Source organism: Hippoglossus hippoglossus, chromosome 9 (assembly GCF_009819705.1).
Source record: "Hippoglossus hippoglossus isolate fHipHip1 chromosome 9, fHipHip1.pri, whole genome shotgun sequence".
Taxonomy (NCBI): Eukaryota; Metazoa; Chordata; class Actinopteri; order Pleuronectiformes; family Pleuronectidae; genus Hippoglossus; species Hippoglossus hippoglossus.
In genome coordinates, this window is record NC_047159.1 from 21,562,384 (window position 1) to 21,583,502 (window position 21,119).

The 21,119-nt window shown below is 42.9% G+C and overlaps 1 protein-coding gene across 4 annotated transcripts; it reads left to right on the top strand.

The window, feature by feature from the left end:
• The first annotated feature begins 290 nt into the window (after window positions 1-290).
• LOC117767409 (paxillin-like) lies at window positions 291-20,442 on the top strand. Of its 4 annotated transcripts, XM_034595004.1 has the most exons (14): window positions 333-505; window positions 10,736-10,944; window positions 11,673-11,758; window positions 11,845-11,984; window positions 12,195-12,378; window positions 13,317-13,431; window positions 13,563-14,858; window positions 15,996-16,262; window positions 16,390-16,815; window positions 16,968-17,129; window positions 17,231-17,404; window positions 17,490-17,571; window positions 17,697-17,845; window positions 18,237-20,442. In XM_034595004.1, exons 1-14 carry the CDS (start codon window positions 493-495, stop codon window positions 18,501-18,503), a joined length of 3,570 nt encoding a protein of 1,189 aa, XP_034450895.1. In that variant the 5' UTR covers window positions 333-492; the 3' UTR covers window positions 18,504-20,442. The 4 variants fall into 4 exon arrangements, with proteins under 4 accessions (XP_034450898.1, XP_034450895.1, XP_034450897.1 ...); XM_034595007.1 differs by lacking the exons at window positions 13,563-14,858; window positions 15,996-16,262; window positions 16,390-16,815 and having other exon boundaries at window positions 291-505; XM_034595005.1 differs by lacking the exons at window positions 333-505; window positions 10,736-10,944; window positions 11,673-11,758 and having other exon boundaries at window positions 11,945-12,066; window positions 12,133-12,378.
• The last annotated feature ends 677 nt before the right edge of the window (window positions 20,443-21,119 follow it).

Here is a 21,119-nt window from a genome sequence, read left to right on the forward strand (position 1 = left end):
CAGATAACGGACTAACTGTACTTTGCACAATCCAGTCTCTAGTATTTACTTACAATGTATTGCACAATCCCTCCCCTGGTGCTTATAGTATTTTTTTTATATTTAATTTTGTTTCCTATTTTTCTATTTTTTCTATTTATACTTGCACAAATACACCACCGCAAATCCCTTGTATGTGAAAACCTACTTGGCAATAAAACCGGATTCTGAATTCTATCTATCTATCTATCTATCTATCTATCTATCCATCCATCCATCCATCTTATAGTTCCTGTCCGTGGCCACTAGATGTCCCTACATCCCGAGCCTCAGTCTAAGCGCGCTCCGGTGAAGTACACATGCACAAATCGCTGCGCGCTCCCGACCTCTCTCCTGACCAACTTCCAGAGTAAATCAGCAGCAGAGAAGTTGTGAGAGGAAAAGTCAGACTCGGTCCAGAGAGGAGACGCGGAGTGAACTTTAAAGCGACCCCGTCCAGCAGCAGGAGCCAACATGGACGACCTAGGTGAGTGGGGTGGTTGTTTTGCTCCGTGTGGTCCTCGGTGAGCAGCGGGCAGACTTCAGGGTGGAGGAGTGAAACGTTACCTCGGGGTTCCACGGTGAAAAGAGCAGTGTGTGTCCCTGTGCGCTCACACATCTGTGGAGAGGCTGATATAACTTCACCCGGGGGCTCAGCGGAGCTCGCTCGCTTCTTTCACATTTCACCCACTTTTTCATACTCACGCATCGCAGTAGGTTAGCGGCTTGACAGTCGCTAGCCTTCACCGCCACCTTTTAAACTCTCTGAGTGTGTTTCTGATAATAACAACGTGCTACCCTGCTCACTCGAGGCGTTGTTTCTCATTAAATGCGTGCGCCACAGGGAGGAGATATTTGGCTGACATTTTGACATCGAGCTTTAAAGTTACCTCCTCAACGTTTGCCCCCCGGGCTGTTCATTCCAGCTTTGAAGTGGTGGGAGTCAACAGGCCTCCCCATTTAGACTCCTCTGTGCAGCACGATGTGAGCTCAGCCCTGGTCCGGCTGCTTCTCTATGTGTCCTGAAGTCCTGATGGCGAGAGTCCACCACCGAGCACACGCTCCACTTTGTTCACCTCCTCACACACACTCACAGTCTGCACACAGGAGACACAAGAGGGACAATAGGAAACTTGAAAATCTGTCCTGCACGTGAAAAACTGTGTGGGAGTGGTGAGTTCAACCAAAAAAGAAAAACATATAATGCAATGTAACTATAATAATTTGGTTTAGGGCAATTAAAAGAACATGACAAGATACAACATAATAAAACCTCATTAAAGACCTGTTCGGTTACATTGAGCTAAAAGTACAATTTCTTTGAAAATAACAGATCTCTTATAACAGTAAAGGTTATAATAAAGTCTCCATAGAAACCTAAGACGGTATCCCACTTTGCCAAAGGTGCTAACAACACTTGCTACTTGGTTCTAGTTTGGAGGTAAAGTTGTAGTCGTCTCCTGACCTTGTGTTTTATCCGGTTGATTGCTGCTACATGGTCTGTTTTATATATTAAACTGGTGTAACAGTGCCAGTAACTGTCTATGACTGGGAAAGCCCGACAGACCTTGAATTGGTGGAGCTGCTGGGGATTCCAACCACTCTATTCTGCACAAATGCTTGGTAAACTGATTAGTTGTTTTACACTAATAATTCAAAGCGTCTTAACATCATACAGTTTGATGATACAAAATAAAGTTTGGCTATCAGCCACTGTGGCAGGTACATTATAAAATGTTGGTAAAAATATTTGTTCCCTTTTTGTTGACACATTTTCAGTGTCGAACATAACCCAACTTTGTGCGAAATGACAGTGAAAATATTTGCATATAAACCTACTACATACCATGCAAGATTCATCAAGCACAGGTGCCCATTTCTGATGTTTAGTTAATTTTTAAAGTTACATTAACCATGGTTGGTTGGTTTGTTGGTTTGGTTTAGATTTGACTAAAACAACTGAACAGATTTCCATGAAACTAGGTGGAAGGAAGTGGTATTTAAAGAACCAATTCAATTATGGTGCGGAATTTATTTCACTTCCTTTAACATTACAAGATAGGGTGTTTTTCAACATTTTCACAGTTTTTCCCAGGTAATAATTCATGGATCTAGATAGAAAGAAGGCATATTTAGTGGACTGATATGAGTCTGGTGCAGCTAAGAGATTTAATTCTGTTTTGTACCTGTTTTGGGAAGTTAATCGTATGTTATCACCTATATAACTTACTAATGCAATGTCAGTTAATATTGATTGTTATTTGGATTAATTACTGAATTGTTTACCTAACAAAATATTTGCAATTGTGAGGGGTGCTGACCAACAGTTCAGCACCCGAACATATTAAGTTATCACTGATATGAAAAGAGAAAAACTGCAATTAATTTTCTGTCTATTAAGTTATCAGTTAACTTATCCTGTCAGCTCGACGTTACGATACTCTCGTCACCCCTATATCTATTACCAGCATCAACCACAGCTGATAATATATCCCAACTGTCTATCTATACGCAGCCTGTCAACTCCATCTATTTTTTTTGTGCCTCTCTAACCAGTCACCTCTGCAGTTCACTGGCCCTTGACCTTTGCCTCTGAACCTCTGAACTTCTAATTTTGTTGTTATAGATTTCCCCAGCTGCTCACTTTGCTATATTTACCTTGCTAATTCAGTATAAACCACTTGATTTCCTGGCAGGTATCTGTAGGAATGCTCTTGTTGTCCTGACCTCCCTCAGCAGAAAGGCATTAAAATGGATTTGTTTAAATGGAAAGACGATGGGCCACATTTGGAGCTTGGCCTACTGTGAGAATACCTCCAGGGTACGTTAGATGCTCGAGCTGCCACGGGCTAGTGAAAGAGTTGATTGTTGGTTGAGAGGGAGCCTGCAGTCTCACTAAAGTAGTGAGAACAGCAGACTAAAGTAGGGGGCGAGGCTGCTTAGGAATTTCGAACATCACTCTGTGTCAGGGTCCAAGGCCAAACGCTCTCTGTGTCATGACTCGCCTCCTACCATCACTACTATCAGCTCCGTGCCACCAGAGGCAGGGCTGTTTGTTTCAGTCTGTTTTCCTCAAACACAAATCCTTTAGTAGTTGCAAACGTTTACAGATTGTTAAAATAAGTCTTTGAGCTTTGAGGTCTGCTAGCCTAACAATTTCAAAACCATTAATTTAAAGGATTTCAGCTGCTCTGTGATGTAAGAGTAAACATTTTGTTCACATCATGCAGAAAACTCCTCCCACACCCTCTCTAAATATGCAAAAACAAAGCATGTTAAATATTTGTAAATACTATATGAATGTGGTTGAGTGTTCTTCCAGTAAACCTACAGCTAATGAGCTCCCACAGGTCCTTGACCTGAGGCTCACTGATGACTGACAGGTCTACATGGAGCTGTTTGGAAACCTGATCACGCTCTTCTCGTTTCGTCCTCTTTCAATCTGTGGATATTCTTCTGGCCACGCTGGTTACCACTCGAGAGAGGGGTTTCCCTCAGTAGAGTGTGAGCACTCTTTCAGTCTGTATCTCCAAAACAGAGTTTTCCAGAGGTTTTCTCTGATCGGTCTTCGACGGTCCAGGTCAGGTGGCAGCCAGGCCTGGCCTCGCTGTCTTCACTGATGTAATGTTCTGTTTCTGTGTTTTGTGTTTGTAGAGTGAGTAGCCACCACTCGACTCTCTGTGAATTCCTCAGGATTGTGTGAGATTCAGGCAGTCTGACCTCATTGGGCCTTGGATGCCCTGCTGCGTGTCTGCAGGTTAACACTGAAGCAAAATGGATTAGTGCAGCCATACATATGGCTGGAGGGTTATGACTAAATGAAGAACTAGAAGGACTCTTCAATTCCTTCCAGTAGCTTTTGCATAATCCTGCTAACTGATGGACAGACGGACTAGAGGAGTACATACCAACAGTTCCTTAAAATTCAATCCAGCCACACCAAATTGTAAACATGCCTCTTTATGTTAACGAAAGTGGAACAAATCCTGATCTGGATCTGCACCAAAATTGAATTGGCCCACATCGCATCCTTCCACCAAGTTTCATGGAAATCTGTTCTGTAGTTTTTGCATTGTCTTGCTAACAAACACACGCTGATGAAAAGGTTACGTCCTTGGCGGAGGTAATTACTTCCAAGCAAGGTAGACCCACTCAAAGTGGACGGACTGCATCAAGGTCTCCTGGTTCAGTAGGTGGCAATGTAATGAACTGCCCATCCCGACCACAGACATCGAGAATAGTTTAAAGCCAATTTTCTCCCTGATTGTCTCATTTGCTGTTGTAGGTCATAAAGACCATTTAATAACCAGTTAAAAACTCCTTGTAGGTGCTTTAACTATCTTATCTGATGCTATAATTGCATTTTGCATTTCCTTGAATTATTTTGCATTTAAACAAATCATAACCCAACTAGGTTTGGGAGCTCAGGGTCAGTCGGGTTCATGCAGCCCGGATCAATTAACACCGTTTAGTTTGTGAGTTTCCAGAATGCGACCCAGCTCAACAACCACTGCTTGGCACTACTTGATTAACTGTTGACACTAAAAACATTAAAGAGGAAATGGATTAAAGTAAGAATAACCCACAGTAGTGTTCAGTAACCTGCCAGTGCTCACTTCCATCTGAGAAATAACACAGCAGAGAACAGGTACTCTTTATCGCAGCCAGGCCTGAAAACAGTGTGAGCAACTGAGCTCTATTTTCCGGACAAACAGAGGCCCATGTGTATTTACTGGAGGGGGCTATGTTGGCTGAAACGGCAGCACCTGTTCCTCATGCCTTCTGTAAACACACTGCAGTCCTGTTACATTTACTATAACTGATCTGATCACCTTGTAGACGAAGGCCATATTCTCCAAGCAACGAGTGAGAGTTGGCCGTTTGTAGAAGGCAGCGTGGTCTTAAATGTTTACAGAATTTGCACAGCATACCAAAAGATCTTAGAAGCTCTTTAGTGGTTTCTGTGTCCCAGTGTGTCGGCAGCACAGAGTTTGTGTTACCAGACTAGCTATCATCACCCCATGAGAGCTGCAAGGTTAGTGCATACCGCCCCTAACCACTGGGCTCGCTGGCTCTGCTAGAGGGAAGCTCCTGACTGTAAATCAGTCTTGTTCCCGGGCTCCACACCCATCCTGTTCTGGGTCTGGGGAAGAAAGAGCTGCGTGGCTGACCTCATCGCTTAGGCAACAGACCCTGCCCCACATCCTGAGGAAACAGAGGCAAAAACACAATGAGTGGAGTTAGTGCTGGAGGCCAGCAAACACTGGTCGAGGGGGCAGCTGTGGGCCTTCAAACTGTGATCCAGCTGCCAGAACAGCATTTTAACTGGTAAATGCAGTGTTACCTCACTGTTGCTTCAGTTGCAGCCCCCTTTGCACTCTTTTCCTCTTGCCTTGGTGTGTCCACACCTTCCTGGTTCCAGGCCTTGTAACTTGGCCCAGGGAAGACAGGTCTGGGTAATGTAGTAGGAATCCTTGAGTCCCTGCTGGATTTTTATAACATTACTCAAGTGGGGGAAACCCAAGGTCATATTTTAAGATGGGGGAACATCATGACTTTTAAGCATTTTTTTTAATTGAAACTTTGATCAGACAGTTTTTGATTTCCAATTTTAAACTTTAGCTGAACTGAAACAATCAGTTGACAGAAAAAGAATCTACGAGTGTTATGATGTTAATTATTGTTTGTCATTTTATGGAAAATTTGTGGAGTAAAAAGAGATTTTCTGGTTTTATTTTTAAAAATTAGAGGACATATTGCCTTTCTTTGTCATACAGTGAGACGGGATGTTTCAGTCAGTGTTATAGTGCAAGACAGACAACCCAGCCTTTCATTTTTGGGTCTTCCTCACCGACTAACCAATTACACTCTTCATACAGAACAAAGGACTACTCAGTGACATACAGTCCTCACACATGCATGGCTATGAATGTGTCCTCAGTGACTGAGTGTTACATCAGTCTTTAGACTTTCCCCTACCATCTGATTTACTGGTCTGTGGGGAAGTGCTATTATTTTGGTCAAGCGTTCTCCCAAGGGTTGGGTATCATCTTTCGGATATGGGGCTGCTTGGCAGGCTGCAGTATTTTTAGGTATGTTTATTTAGAAGTAATCACCCAAGATGCTTCTGTCTTTCTGATAGTATGCTGTTACACTCATTCATTCTTTTTCTGTACGGCTGTGTGTATGTTATACTACATAAACAGGTTGTCATTTACAAGCTATAAGGCTTAATGTTTGTCTCTCTCTTGCTCCATCATTTAATCTATTATTCAGTTTTCTCTCATTCACTAACATTCTCTGTCCCTTGCTTTCTACCCAGCCTTCCCTGCCTGTCTCACTGGCATCTCACCCTCCGCCCCCTCTCCCTGGCCCCTGCCTGTCTTGTTTGATATAAATATCGCGTCGGGTTGGCCAGACGGGGTAGGGTTTCGTTGTAGGGCTGTGGGCTGTTCTGCTTTTTTGCTGCCTGGCTATAAACAGGTGAGCTTTGGACGCTGGTGGCCCATCACCACTGCCCACTTGCTAATGGAAAAGATTCAATGACCCCTGGTTCCTTCCCTGCCTGTCTGCTCTGCACTCAATGCTCTGTGGGAAATGGGCAGTAAAAACATTGACATCTCCCTTATCCTGGAATTCAAAGCATGCTGTAGTTGGTGGAACGGGACCTGTAATTGTCAACACATTTTTTTTTTTCTTTTCATTTTCTGGGCCGACAGATGTTGTTTTGTACTCAAGCACATTCCCCACCAGCGTCTCTCTACCTGGAGTCCAGGGGCTCTGGAGGAATGTGTGTTCTGCTTGAGTAGATTTGATTACAAAGCATCATTTTGATTCCCAAAGTGGAGAGAGAGGAATGTGTGGAATTCCCCATGCACCTTCGCTCCCATCTGATAAACAGTGCAGGACCGTGGCGGGGCCTTGGGTGAGGAGGGGGTGTGGACACAGGCAGGACTGTACATGTACCCACTGCCACAAGAATGTGTACTCTGTCAACATAACTTCAGAGTTGTTTGTTGAACAAAATGGAGATTAGTTACCACACTGTGACCACAGATGAATCCCATGACAGAGGGAGCTACTGTCATAGTAAATCTGTGTATTGTTTGACTGAGATTGAACAATTCATCTTGAGTTATTAGTCCTAGTGTTGTCCCCTGTTTGATGACATCTTTATTCCTTCAGAATTTGCACAATGGACTATTGAGTCAGGATGCTGTCAGAGCAGAATTGGACTTTGTCCGTCCCGGCTCCTGCCCCCTGTCTGGAATGGAAAAGATTAGCCTTTTAGTTGGCTTACAGTGCATGTTTGCATTCTTAATACTTCTTAACTCGTCCAGGACCAAACTTGTCTGAGGCTGGCCAACGGGCTGGTGTCCGTCCTCATTCTACATTCACTGCTGCCCTCCTCAGGGAAATGAGGGAACCTTTCAGTATCGTCTTCAATCTTCATCCTTTTTATGATCCGTAGCAAATTATATTAATGATGAAGTCACCAAGAACAGTGTGCGTGCGTGTGCGTGCGCGTGCGTGTGAATGCTGGCTGCTTAGTCAAAAGCTAAAAAAGGGTGTGAGCTGGAAATTTTGGATTCCGTAATGAGACTTTCTGGTGTTTAATTTAAACAGGTCGGACTGTGTAGTTTTTCCTGATGCTCAGTTATTTTAATCCTGATATTGAAATAGCAAAACCCATGTTTGTGCAGCTCCCGCTGTGATTTATGTTGCAATCCATGTTAGGGCTCAAATCATGGAAATAAGATTAAAGCAAACAGTTTTGTGTATTTTAAAATAAAATAGAGGTTGTGCAGAATGTGAATGTTACTTCATTTAGCAGTTATTTTTTAATTTAAAATAAATAACAATAATAATGCATTTAGTATATTTAGCGCTTTTACAAAGCTCAAAGACACTGAACAGAGAAAACAAATTACTAGAAATGTAAAATACACATTAACTGCATTAAAAGCAGGTTTGGAGTAATGTTTTGAAGGTGGACTGTTAGGTGCAGTCTCTGATTTGTTTATCATCAATTAATGTGTTTTGTGATTATATTCTCTTCTATTTTAATAAGGCAAAAGTGAACAATCACACATTTTCACAGTGTTACACCATAAAATCACTTGTTTTGTTATTCAGATATTCAGTTCACTATCACATGGGATAAAGAAAAGCAGCAAATACTCCTGCTGGAACTCAAGCATATTAGACAACATCAGCAACAAAACCTCCGCAGGATTCTGGTAAAGGATGGTGCAGCAGACAGGGGCAGGATGTAATGTATTAATTCTGCTGGGGAGATCACATGTTTTTGTTTACAACACGTCGACATCTTCGCCGGTGTCTTATATTATATATATATATATATATATTTTATGTTTTCTTTTCATTTTTTTCATTTTTGCGTCTTTCATGTGTTAGACGCATCATCTTCTGTGGAGAAACTCTATACTCAAGCTGTTTATTTCCCACTATAGGAATGAATATATGCAGAATGCATTAACCTTTGTATTTTGATTTAAACAATGAATCTGTGATGGATGGCCCATGTGGAGATCTATTCTGGACTTCATGGGTCTGACTCACAGATGTGTAGTATCAGCAATTGGGAGGGGGATGATGTGTCCTATGACACTATTTTAAATGGAGTCTCAGAAACTTGGCCTCGTCTCCAACTGGAGGGCCTCGGGCTGTGCGGCAGTCCTTGCGTTCAAGGCGATGAAGAACTTTCTAGGAATACATCACCATAAGTAGTAAGTCTTGGGGCATTTTCTTAAAACATTTGACAGCTTTTAAGATCTGATACAAGATTTACAGTGAATCTAAAGCTAAATACTCTGCACTGTATATCATATGACTCCCCTTTGTCCCAAAACCAGTTTTGGTATTTTTCCTATACGGAGGCTTTGTTTTATGAGCAACAAAGTCAACTTCAGTTACACCTTTTTTCGCATGTCAGCACCAGGTGCAGATTATTTTAAGCTGGTCATGATATTTCAGCACATTTGCACAGACATGGGCTACTTACTGAGCGTACTGCTTTAAATAGGCTCGTGCTCCCATGTGGTTTATGCCAAACTTCTGACTAAAACATTTACCTTCTGGAAAGGGTCTCCCTCGGGATTGACCACTGCCATGAGGACTCGTGACTTAATCCAAAATGAGATGTGTGAGACTCCAGGTCATCTAAACATAAAACGTCAGACATATGTGAAGTTACTATCCCATTATAATTCAAATTAGTGGATGACACTGATAAAGACATTAATGGGTTGGATTACCAGTGTTTGTTATTAGGTGTAAGGACACTGAAACAATACTGTTGTTGAAAGAATAATGTCACACCATTTTGGCCCTCAGACCACTCCCCCTTCCCCCCAGCAGACTGGCAGCATGTTATCGCTCCTTGTTGCTCACACAATCTTTGTCTGGACTGCTGACTGCTTCACATTAAACACACACACACACACACACACACACACACACACACACACACACACACACACACACACACACACACACACACACACACACACACACACACACACAACTATGATACAACTTTTTTTGAATTAATGGTTGATAATTTGAAGAAGTAGAATTATTTAGATAACGACAAACATGTCAAAGCATAAATAATAATATTTATAATACTAATAATATACAAGTTTATTGAAATAAAGCAAAAGTTTTCATCCATGAACAAAATTTTGATTTGACACTCTCTACAACATAGACTTTATTTTATGAGCGCCAGGAGCCCCTTCAGAAAGCTTTCTTCTTGGTTATTTGGACCATTTTCCGTGATGCGTCTTTGTGCAGTGATCGCTTGAAACAGACTAACTAAACCCTAACCCTAACTCCAAGTCAAAGCCTCTGAACTGTAACAAGCAGGCAGCCGGTGGTGACTGGGGTCTATTCTTGACAGGCCGAGGATGGACGGATTGCGTGATGTAAGAGTCTATTTTGTTCCTGCATTCCTCTGAACACTCAGCGGGGTAACACTGTTCCCTCTTTTAGCCCTGGACAGGATTCAGAAACACTTTCTATCCGTCTGTCTGCTTCTTTGTCAGTCTATCAGTCGGACTCTTTACATTCACACGCATGCTCATCAAACAGAGACTTAACAAAGACTTGTGTACGTCACTCACACAGGTAAATCACACTGAACTGACAGATCGAGCTCAGTGAAAGGTAGCTCTCACTATCAGCAGGGTTGTATTTATAGTGTGGACTGATGGAAAAAGTATGTTGGGGATTTCAGAGGGATATTTTATGAAGGCCTAATGGGTTTAGGTGTGTATGTTGGGCTCTGCGATGTACTTTACCATGCTGTGATGTTGACTGGGACTAACCTTATTGTTGGATGATTTACGTCAGGAGAAATTTCTTTTTGGTGACACGTTGGAATGAGAAACTGGATCCGACTCGCCGCCATTGTCTGTTTACAGCCTGACACCACAGTCAGTAGTCGCCTCGGAGAACCCAACAATCCCTGTGAAGAATTTACTGGTCTCCAGGACAACCATGTTGAAACATGGATAGATTGTTATTTAAATGAAAGTAAGGGCATTTAGCAAATAGATTTTGTTTACTTAATCACGCAGCACCACTGTGTTTTGAACATAATGTGTGATTCCTTTTGTTAGGTTCATGAAATCTCTTGGTTTTAGTCCACCTAACAATCAAGTCAGTCAAATATAAACATCATATCTTTCAGATGCGTTGCTGGCAGACCTGGAATCAACAACATCCCACATCTCAAAGCGACCAGTGTTCTTGCCTGAGGAGACCCCCTACTCCATCCCTACGGGAGGACATTCTTACCAGGATGTGTCAGTTCCACCCCCAGTCCCACCTCCGCCCTCAGCCGAGGCATTAAATGGTTCCCTGATAGATCAGCCGGACTCCCACCACTCCTCTCAGCAGGTAAATTATGGTAGATCGCTGTGGTGTGATGTTATAATACACTAATTACCTCCACCAAGGAGGTTACACTTTCACTGTGGTTTGTTTGTTAGTTAGTAGGATTATGCAAAAACTGGATGGAACCATGACATTTTGTTGATCACTTTCTTAATCATTCCAACATGGAACTTTGTTAAACATTTTAGTTGAATAATTCATTTAACTTGATGAAAAAAAAAAGGTTTATGGACATATGTTTATGAGTGTGTAGATGTGGTTTCGTAGTGGTGTAGGGTTTTTCCCGTTGTTATATAGTAACAAATGGGACCAGAAACCTTTATCTACCTCCCTTATGTAGGTGAGAAATGTAATATGACCATAGCTGTAAGGTTTGTTTTAAATTTAAGAGGACTGTTTGGCCTTGACGGAGGTATGTACTGTACTAAGTGCAATTCTATTCTATTACTTATTTTCCGTCAGCCCTTACACAAACCTGCTGTTAACTGAGCAAGAGACAGTGCAGTTATGCTACACAATGCTTTACAAATAGGTATATAATGAAATCTGTATATAAGTAAAGGTTAAAATAAGTTTTGAAGCGATAACTCTAATGTATATTTGTGCATGTGAATACTATTTTGTGATCACAGATAAAAGATATGAATAGTTATGTTCACACAAAGTAAATTTGCCAAGTAAAAGTTCAAACAAGGGTTTTTCAGTAGGACTGACTGATGTGTCCTTTGCAGTCTTTAGGTTCAGCACAGAAGAGCTCATGGTCCAGAGACAGTAGCAGCTCTCCGTTGTCTCACATTGAAGAGGACCACGTCTACAGGTAGCCCGCCACACACTTGTTGTTTGCCCAATGTTTTTTTTAGCAGGAGTTGTGATTGACAGTTTCCCTTTATGTCTCCTCTTCAGTTTTCCAAACAAACAGAAGTCATCTGACTCGTCAACAGCAGCTATGACCTCTGCTCTGGGCAGTAACCTCTCTGAGCTCGACAGGCTTCTGCTGGAACTCAATGCAGTACAACAGAGCTCCCCTTCATTCCCCACGACAGGTAGACACAAAGTGTGGTGAGCAGAGTTAAGGCCAATTCTTGGTTCTGTGTCGAAGCTATGCCGTAGTTACGCACATAGCCTACGCACGGTGCCTACGTAGGGTACGTGCATAGGGTAGACGTCTACATGTAGGCTATGCTGGAGGTATGGCGTAGATTCGATGCAGAAGCATAATTTGGGCTTTAGTTGTACTGGTAATGTGTCCGCAGAGGAGGCAGCTCCACCCTTACCTTCCTGCAGCATCACCCACTACGAGAACGGCAGTGGTCCTGACATCATGGTGAGCCCTCCGCCTCATGAGAAACCCAAGAGGAACGGAGCGAGGCTGGATGAAACCCGACCCACTGTGGAGAGTCTGCTGGACGAACTGGAGGGCTCAGTGCCATCACCCAGGTACAGAAAATCTACCCTCTACAATGTCTTATGATACTCGTATGCTAAAAAAATACACCCCGTTTTCATTGACTACTGTTGATGTGATATGAAATCTTAGGAGTTGGCTCACTAACATTAACAGTGGGTGCAACAAGAAGATGTAATATTAAGATTAACAGGCAAACATCACACAGTGAAGACCATGCCGAAAATAGGATGGAAAATTACATGTTATGTTGTTACATGACTAATTTGAGGAAGTTTACAGTCCACATCTTATATTGTTTGCTGCTATCTATCTTCAGTTGACATTTAGGTTTTATGCTTCATGTATGTCATAAGTTACTCTCAGTTGGACCTTGTTGACACCCAAGCCAAAACGTAAACATGTTTTTACAGTTTTTTTCAATTTCTTTATTTATTCTATTTCCTCCAAAATATCTGTGTGTGCCAGCTAAAAAAAATGTGATGGAAACTTGCATATAGAGTGATTGTGGCAATCAGCCATGGTCATCTCTGAGACCTTTTTTCCTCACAGGCAATACTTTTAAGTGGAGGTAGTTATGTGAAGTATAAAATTAGAGCTTGAGAGAGCTAGAGAGAAGTTCCAACTTCCTATCAAAACTTTCCACTCAGTTCTCAGTACACAGTTTAACAAGACCATTTAAAATTATTGACTGTGGCAAGAAAATTGTACCTAGTTTGTTTTGTTTTGTTTGTCATGTTCAATGGCAAATTTTAATAAAGATGTGAGAAAATACTATGCCTACTGAAGCTAATTCTCTGGAGTTTCTATGGTGTGTTGGAGCTCTAAGCTATAGAATAGTTTTGCCTTGTCACACGGAATCTTGTCAGAATCTAGACAGTTGATATTCTTGGTTTTGCTGTTAGTACGTTTTCAACATTTGCTTTGTGAAAATTAATGAAAATCATTTGTATATTTTTATATTATCCAGCCCCCCTGCTTGTCACAGTGACTTGGACACCCCCTCTCAGCAACAAGCCAGAATCTCAGCTTCCTGTGCCACGAGAGAGTTAGATGAGCTAATGGCCTCTCTGTCTGACTTCAAGGTAAAAAAGCATATTCCTGGTAAATACCAGAAAAGCTTGATTAATCAACACTCCAGCTAGGAGATCTGTCATTTTCCCCTTGATTTCCTTTTCCTTTCCTTTGCTTACTCTCTCATTTCTCTGTTCTCTAGCCCAGTTCTTTGGGCTCACTGTTGGACCCAGCAGGAGCATCTTCCAGCTCTCCTCATCCTCCAATCTGTTCCTCCGTCACCCCAGTAGCATCTCCTTTTCCTAGTCTGTCCCACCCGTCTGCCTGTGCCTCTCCCCTCTTCTCTTTGCCTGCTGGTCTAGAGTTGCACATAGATGAGGAAGGAGGAGACGGTGGTATGTCGATGGCCTATCCACACCGCCTCCCCCTCCACAGCCCCATATCTTCACTTTCTGCAGCCAGTGATCTAGACATGGACTCTGCCATAGATATCTCTGCTGCCATGCTGTCAAATCAAACCAGGTCTCTGCTAGTCCTCTCTCAGTCTGCGTCATCCAACTCCTACCTGATGAGAAATAGCCCGAGTCCTTCCAATACCACCACCACCCCTTCACTCACGTCAGTTAACACTGTACTGGACCACAAGGGCTCCAGTCCATCTGTAGAACGGATCTCACCCTCAAATACTGTCGGTATATTCTCTTGTGCTCCTGAGACTATGAGCAGGGGGTCTGCTTCTTTTCATGAGCTTGATATGATTTGCTACACTCCATCTCCTTCAAAAAACCTCACCCCTCCTCTCTCAGTGCCAAAGACTCCTTCACCTCTCCCTGTTGCTCTCTCTATATCTCCACCATTTGTGCATGCCTACTCAAAAACCTCCTCACCATCTCCAGTCTCCCCATCGATGGTCCCCTCCCCACTGGACTTCACGAGTAGCCCCAGCAGGCAGCTGTCTGAGCCGGCACCGGCAGCCCAGAGAGCAAGCCCCTTCGCTGTGCAGCAAGCCCCCATGGACGATCCCTCCCTGAATGAGGCACTAGACAAACTGCTAGCTATGGGTTTTGCACAGAATCACTCAGCAGAGCATGTGGAGGAAACACAGCTGAAGATGGAAGCACATTGTCTGGGCAGAGGAATGCCGGAGGTGCAAGAGGAGCTCATCCTGCCCATGGACAGAAACTGCATGCAGCCTGACACCTTTACCAGTGCCACCAACACCATCACAGACGACTCCGTGGACGGAGGCACTGATGGAAACGGAGACCTGGACTGGGCTGATGAGGAGCTGTCTGTGTCTTTCCATGATGGCCTGGATGGCACCATGACGCCCTACACTGAGAGGCCGTACACAGATGGCAGCATGACCCCATTGACAGAGGCCAGCTGGATGGATGAGTCCATGACCCCGTCTTCGTGCCCTGGGACCCCGGACGTTGCCCTGGACCTTCCCATGATGCAGACTCCCAATATAGACCGAGTCTCTGCATCCGGACATGTATGCATCTCCATGCCTGCTGCTCACACCCAGCGCTTGTTTTGTTTACATCTAGCTTTGTTTTGTGTTGTTGCTTGTGAGACTGACGCTTTTATACAAGTGTCTGCTCCACCAGTCTGTGCTAAGAGGGTTTCTTTCATGTTTTCTTTTGAAAAACTGAAAACATGACACACAATATTTATTTACTAGTTTGCTCACTACTACACTTTTATAAGCAAGTCTTGTCTTAGAAGTTAATTAAGAGAGCTGTGAATTGATTAGGAACAAAGACAGAGAGGGGGAATGACAACAAAGTTGCACTCATGGTCACTGGCATGGGCCTCAATTAGGCCACTAGACGTCCCATTACTTTGTCATTCTAACCAAGATGATTCCTTTGTTTGTATTTCATATCCTCTCTCAAACCTCAAGTTGGCTCTGTCAAGTATAGTTGGAACATTTAGTCGGTTAATAGATTTTATTTCAGTGACTGAAAGTTAATCAACATTTTTGCTGATCAATGACTAATTTGGGCCTCCAGAACTTGTGGAGCATCTACTGTATTAGTATTTTTTTTACCTTGCATACACTACATGGTTAATTGATTTAATCAAAAAAGCTGATGACAACTGTAGCTTTAATGTTAAGGTTCATGAGGAGACACAATATGTTCCAATGATACCGATATTAGACACTATTAAACTGGAAAGAAAGTAGCTAGGAATTTTTTTTTTTAGCTTTCCACAAAGACACATGAAAGACACAGACTTTGAGGAAATAGATATAAGCTTGTGGAACTGAAGGAAAATTTAAAAAGGGAGTCGCTCTTTCTAATCGGTAGCTTTTGTTTTGGCACTTACAAGTAAACCATTGCTTGTCACCTCGTACCAGTACAGAGCATGGCACATGTAAACCACTGACCTCTTTACCTGTTGCATTGGCTTTGTGTGAAGGACCTAAATGTGACGTCTGACTTGTGTTGGGGACATGAGCATGTAAGACATGCATGAAGTGTGACTCTGAGCCCACTGACCACTGCTTCCCGGCCTGTCAGTGATTTGCGTGACTCACCTGCAGCTACAGTGCTCTGCTGTAAACGCTCCAGCTGGTTTAAGTTTGGTGTGGACACATGATAAGCTGCTCATCATTCCGTCTTAGATAAAGTCAGTGATAAGACGTACTAAGGAGACTACCAACGTACATCCCATGTTCCGAGATGGTCTCCTGCGCAGGAAGATGGGACCTGTCATTGTGAACAAGAACAGTTCTCAGGACCGCCTCATAGAAGAGCTGCAGGGAAAGTTTGGGATCGGCCGCTCAGAGCGCCGACGTAAACAGTCTGATGACTGGCTGACCGAGGGAGTCATCGTCTCGTCCAAACCCCAGCGTTTCCGTCCTGACGGGGCCGGCAGTGAGGTCGACAAGGTTGGCTTTAGTGTGGTTAACAGTTAGTCCCAAATATTTTTTCTTTCCCTATTAATTCACTTTCCATGTTCTGCACATTTTCTGTGTGTCTGCCTCCTTCTCTCTGTTTTTCTCTCATCTTCTTCAGGTCATGATTCCCCCAGAGTCGCCTGTCCCTGTGAGGAAGGTGCTACCACCTCCCTCTCCCCCAGCACCTCGTTGCCCTCCTATTGTACAAGAACCCAAGCGACCGCCCGCTGTACAACTTCCCCTTGTTCCTATACCACCACCACCACCACCACCACCACCACCCCCTCCTCCACCACCGCCTTCTCCCCCTCCACAACCTAAGCACTTCCACCAACTGTTTCCACCTCGGCAGATCATAAAAGCTTCACATCCACCACCGGCCCCAATTCAAGAACCTCCTGCCCCTAAGTCAGAGCCCCCTCCTCCTGTTCTTAAAACCCCAATACGGCCTCCACCTGTGGAGCCAGTGGCACCAGTTGCACCCAAAGTGCTGGTGTCTGTAGGCTGCCAAACAGAGTATGACCCAGTCTTCCCTCCTATGCAGGCATGAACCCCTGTCTCTTATCCATTCTGTTTTTCACACTTATACACAGACTGTAAACATTATTTTATCTTAGTGACCTCAAACTTGGATAATGCATAAACATCTTGTCACATCTTCAACACATAACTGTTTTCTTAATTGAACCATTTCAGATTATGGCCCAAGGTAAGGGCGGGGTTCCTGGTGGGCCCCCAACACAGGTCAACAAGCTGGACAACATGCTTGGTAGTCTGCAGTCTGACCTCAACAAACTGGGCGTGCAGACAGTAGCTAAAGGAGTTTGCGGTGCCTGCTGTAAACCAATCGTAGGACAGGTGAGATGCTTTTATGAGGCAAATCTATCTACAGTATATATATGTGATATTTTAAAGAGCTTGCACACTAAATGCACAGTCAACTCTTCTGTTTGTCTAAGGTGGTGACTGCCATGGGCCGCACATGGCACCCTGAACACTTTGTGTGCACACACTGTCAAGAGGAGATCGGCTCCAGGAACTTCTTTGAGCGTGATGGACAGCCCTACTGTGAGACGGATTACCATAACCTGTTCTCCCCACGCTGCTACTACTGCAACGGGCCCATACTGGATGTGAGTCACTGCTGTCTCCATTTGTGACCGTTGAGTTGAGGTTTACATTCGGCCTGCTGCAATAAATGTTGTCATGTCTGTTCAGAAAGTTGTGACGGCGCTGGACAGGACATGGCATCCAGAACACTTCTTCTGCGCTCAGTGTGGATCCTTCTTTGGCCCAGAAGGTGATTTCATCATTACCTTGACTTTTGCTATCACTGGAAATTGTTCTCTCCATAATTATCACATTTGAGTAATAATTGTCTTCATGGATTGTATAAAATCTGTTGTTTTTGTTTATCGTGTGAAGGTTTTCATGAAAAGGATGGAAAAGCCTTCTGCAGGAAGGATTACTTTGACATGTTTGCACCGAAATGTGGAGGCTGTGCCCGAGCCATTCTGGAGAATTACATCTCAGCACTGAACAGCCTCTGGCATCCTGAGTGTTTTGTGTGCAGGGTCGGTATCATGATTTTTTTGAACTTTTATTTAGTGCATAGACATAAAGATGGACGACCATCTTCACTTCCTCCCAAAAGAAAAGAAAATCCTGTATATGGGTTCTGACATTTTGCATTTTTGATGCGTTTTAGAGCCAGAGTCTACACAGCGATCGCGGTGTGGCGGATTTCACCCTGTTTTTCTAGCTTCAAATTGCAAAATTTACTAACTTAACTTGAACATGCATCCCTTTGATAAGAACTTCCAAAGAACCTAAACCATCTTGGGGAAAATCCAATATGACGTGTACAAGGACTTTTTTTGACTGAACTGTGAATAGCTCGACTGACTAAACATGATATTGTAATAGGATGAGAATAACAGCATTTTCCTCGTTCTGTGTCCGCAGGAGTGCTTCACCCCGTTTGTAAATGGAAGCTTCTTTGAGCACGACGGTCAGCCCTACTGTGAAGTGCACTACCACGAGCGCCGCGGCTCCCTCTGCTCCGGCTGTCAGAAGCCCATCACTGGCCGCTGCATCACGGCCATGTCCAAGAAGTTCCACCCGGAGCACTTTGTCTGCGCCTTCTGCCTGAAACAGCTCAACAAAGGCACCTTCAAAGAACAAAACGACAAACCCTACTGCCACGGCTGCTTCGTCAAGCTGTTCAGTTAGAGCATTTCACTTTAACCACATGTGGGTCAGGGCTGAGATAAAGTGTCTAAAGCTTCTTTAGCACAGGTGGGGTGAGAATGGATTGTGTTTGTCTCAAAAAAAGAAAAGTAGTCTGTTTTCTAATGGTGACATGGGAGGTGTGTAGGGGTTTGGAAATGTGAATGAGGTAGAAGCAACGACTCTGCCGGACTAAAATACTTGTTACATGTCCTTCAGAAAAGTGGGTTGCTAGACAGTCAGACAGCAACTGGCTTAAGAATCATCTGTGGGTTTTGAGTAGGTCAAACAGTCTCAGTGTGATGCTCAATATTTAAAGGACGCTGACAGTGAAAGTGAGATAAGAAGAGTTTTTCAAATCAACACTGATGTTTCAAATCAACAAATTTTTCCCATCCAATGTGTTGGACATTTTCTACGGGCAAAGAGCTGTCCTTATTTTTCTCTCACATCATTGTGTTTTCAAATCTTTTTAATGTTGTTTTTTCTTTATAGAAGGTGGTGAAATCTTACTGAACACTGTAGAAATCCATGAAATACTCTTGTGTGTTTGACATTGTTGCTCACTGGTTGAGTGTGTCATTATAGTTAACATAAAGAAAAAGAAAAAAACAGTAAACTTATAGCACGGAACAGGTGACGTGTTGTTTTTAGCCTGACAATATAACCCTTTTTTTTTTTTAATTTACAAAAGCTATTAGATGAGTTTTTTCATGAAACCTTGGGAAGATGGATGAAATGGTGCTGAGTCCACTTTCACAAGTTTTATTTGTATGTGTGAAAGTGATTGTAGTGTCATTACACTCACTCAGCCTAGGAAAACACCATTATATGAATGATACTTTTCTTATAAATGAATCAAAATGTGATAATCAGTCACTTTCAGTTTATGACACCAGAATCTCAATCACTCGCGCACACACATGCTTTTAGCCAAAGTAAAATAATGTATGGATGAATATGTTACAGTGAAGAGATTCAGTTTGTAGCCTTCCACCTTTAGCTGCAGTATTTCACTTTCTCCATCACGTTTAAATAAACCTCATGTTTTTGTGCTGCCCAATCATTCCTTATTTGTTGTCCACTGAAGAAAAAAATCTAAAACGGTTTCAGTCGCATCTTACAACGAACTGGAATCTCACACAATTCTTGGGAGGATATTGTGAACATCTTCTGCTACCGTTGCTGTTTCTGAGAAGATCCTGGAATTTTTTTAATGTAAATATAATGCAGCTACTTTGTAAGTAAAGCGCTGGGATGCTTAGCGTGTTACACGTGTGTGATAACCACTCGTCTGAAGAGGCTGGTGAGAAGGCAGAGCAGAGACACCTTCAGGTGTTGTTACTGTATTGAGAAGCTGATGAATGTTCATTGTTTTCAATGAGTAGTTTATAATGCAAGGAAATCTTCAAACGTGTCTGTGATACTCCAGTAGCTTTGTATTTCAGTGTTCTAACACAACAGTGCGTCTGTACCATTGTATCAACACCAACATCACTACGTCTAATGACACTGGCAAATTCAGCAAATTACTGACAACAGATCCACATCCACAGTTCTGTTTTCAATGTCTGTGAGCCTGGTGGTCTGTTCCAATAAATCACAGAACATCCCTCAGCCTCTGAGCAGCATCTACTGTATATGAGCACCAGGTTGGGTCTGAACACGGTGAATCATGACATGCAGCAGATATTTTCGTCTCATTCAGGGAAATCTCAGAGCCTTAAATCTTTCTCTCGCTCTATTGAAGAGATTGTGTAACGGTTTTCTGTTCAAATCAATTTAGTCGAGTGTTATTTAACCAAAGCCATACCTTCTTTGAACTGTTTTTTCTGTTCACTGTTTTTTCTTTTCTTTTCACTTTGAATGTTGATAGTTATGAATCCTGAGATTCTTCACCTCTAGTCTGATTACACCAATAAATTCTGTTTTGGTATCAAAATGTGATCCAGAGGCTTCATTTATAAAACACTGTAACTCGGTGCATCTTAAAACTCAAATAATAGTCCAACTGTACAAGACCTCCTTCCAGGGACGGATTATGTTAACTGTCACTTTATAGAGAGCCTCTGAACCCTGGACCCGCTGATCCATCCACGACTCCTTCACTGTCTTCCTCAAAAAAGTGCAGTACAAATTACAAGTTTACATTCACAAAGGCCGTTACCACATCATTCAAACTTCAATGATCAGAATAAGGAAGCTGATATTACATTTGTAGTTTAAATCAGAATTTTCCAGTTTTGCTCAGCCAGGGACTCCTACAAGATAGAAAATATTGGGGGACTGGGGACCCAAGGAATAGTTTTCACTTAACTTCTACTTAGTTATGTGAAAGAACAACACATGAGAAATGTATGAGAAGGATATTAGATGTGTATTATAAATATTTCCACCATGTCAAACATAGACTGTATATAAAGATGTCAACAGAGAACACCCAGATATCATGATCATTTTCATGGATGAATCGAACCTGGACCCCCTGGAAATGTGCCACGGACCCCCACTGGAGAAGAACGACACGTTTTCGTGTTTGCACAGTGACATCTATGTGTTTTTCTCACTTCAGATCGACTGTTCACTCTGATTTCACTTCATCAGTCCACCACACCGTGA

Excerpts from the sequence above, each read along its gene's own strand:
- LOC117767409 (XM_034595004.1), top strand. Across the intron at positions 11,759-11,844 it reads GAAGAGGACCACGTCTACAG|TTTTCCAAACAAACAGAAGT; the intron begins GTAGCCCGCCAC and ends TCTCCTCTTCAG. Across the intron at positions 16,263-16,389 it reads CCGGCAGTGAGGTCGACAAG|GTCATGATTCCCCCAGAGTC; the intron begins GTTGGCTTTAGT and ends CATCTTCTTCAG.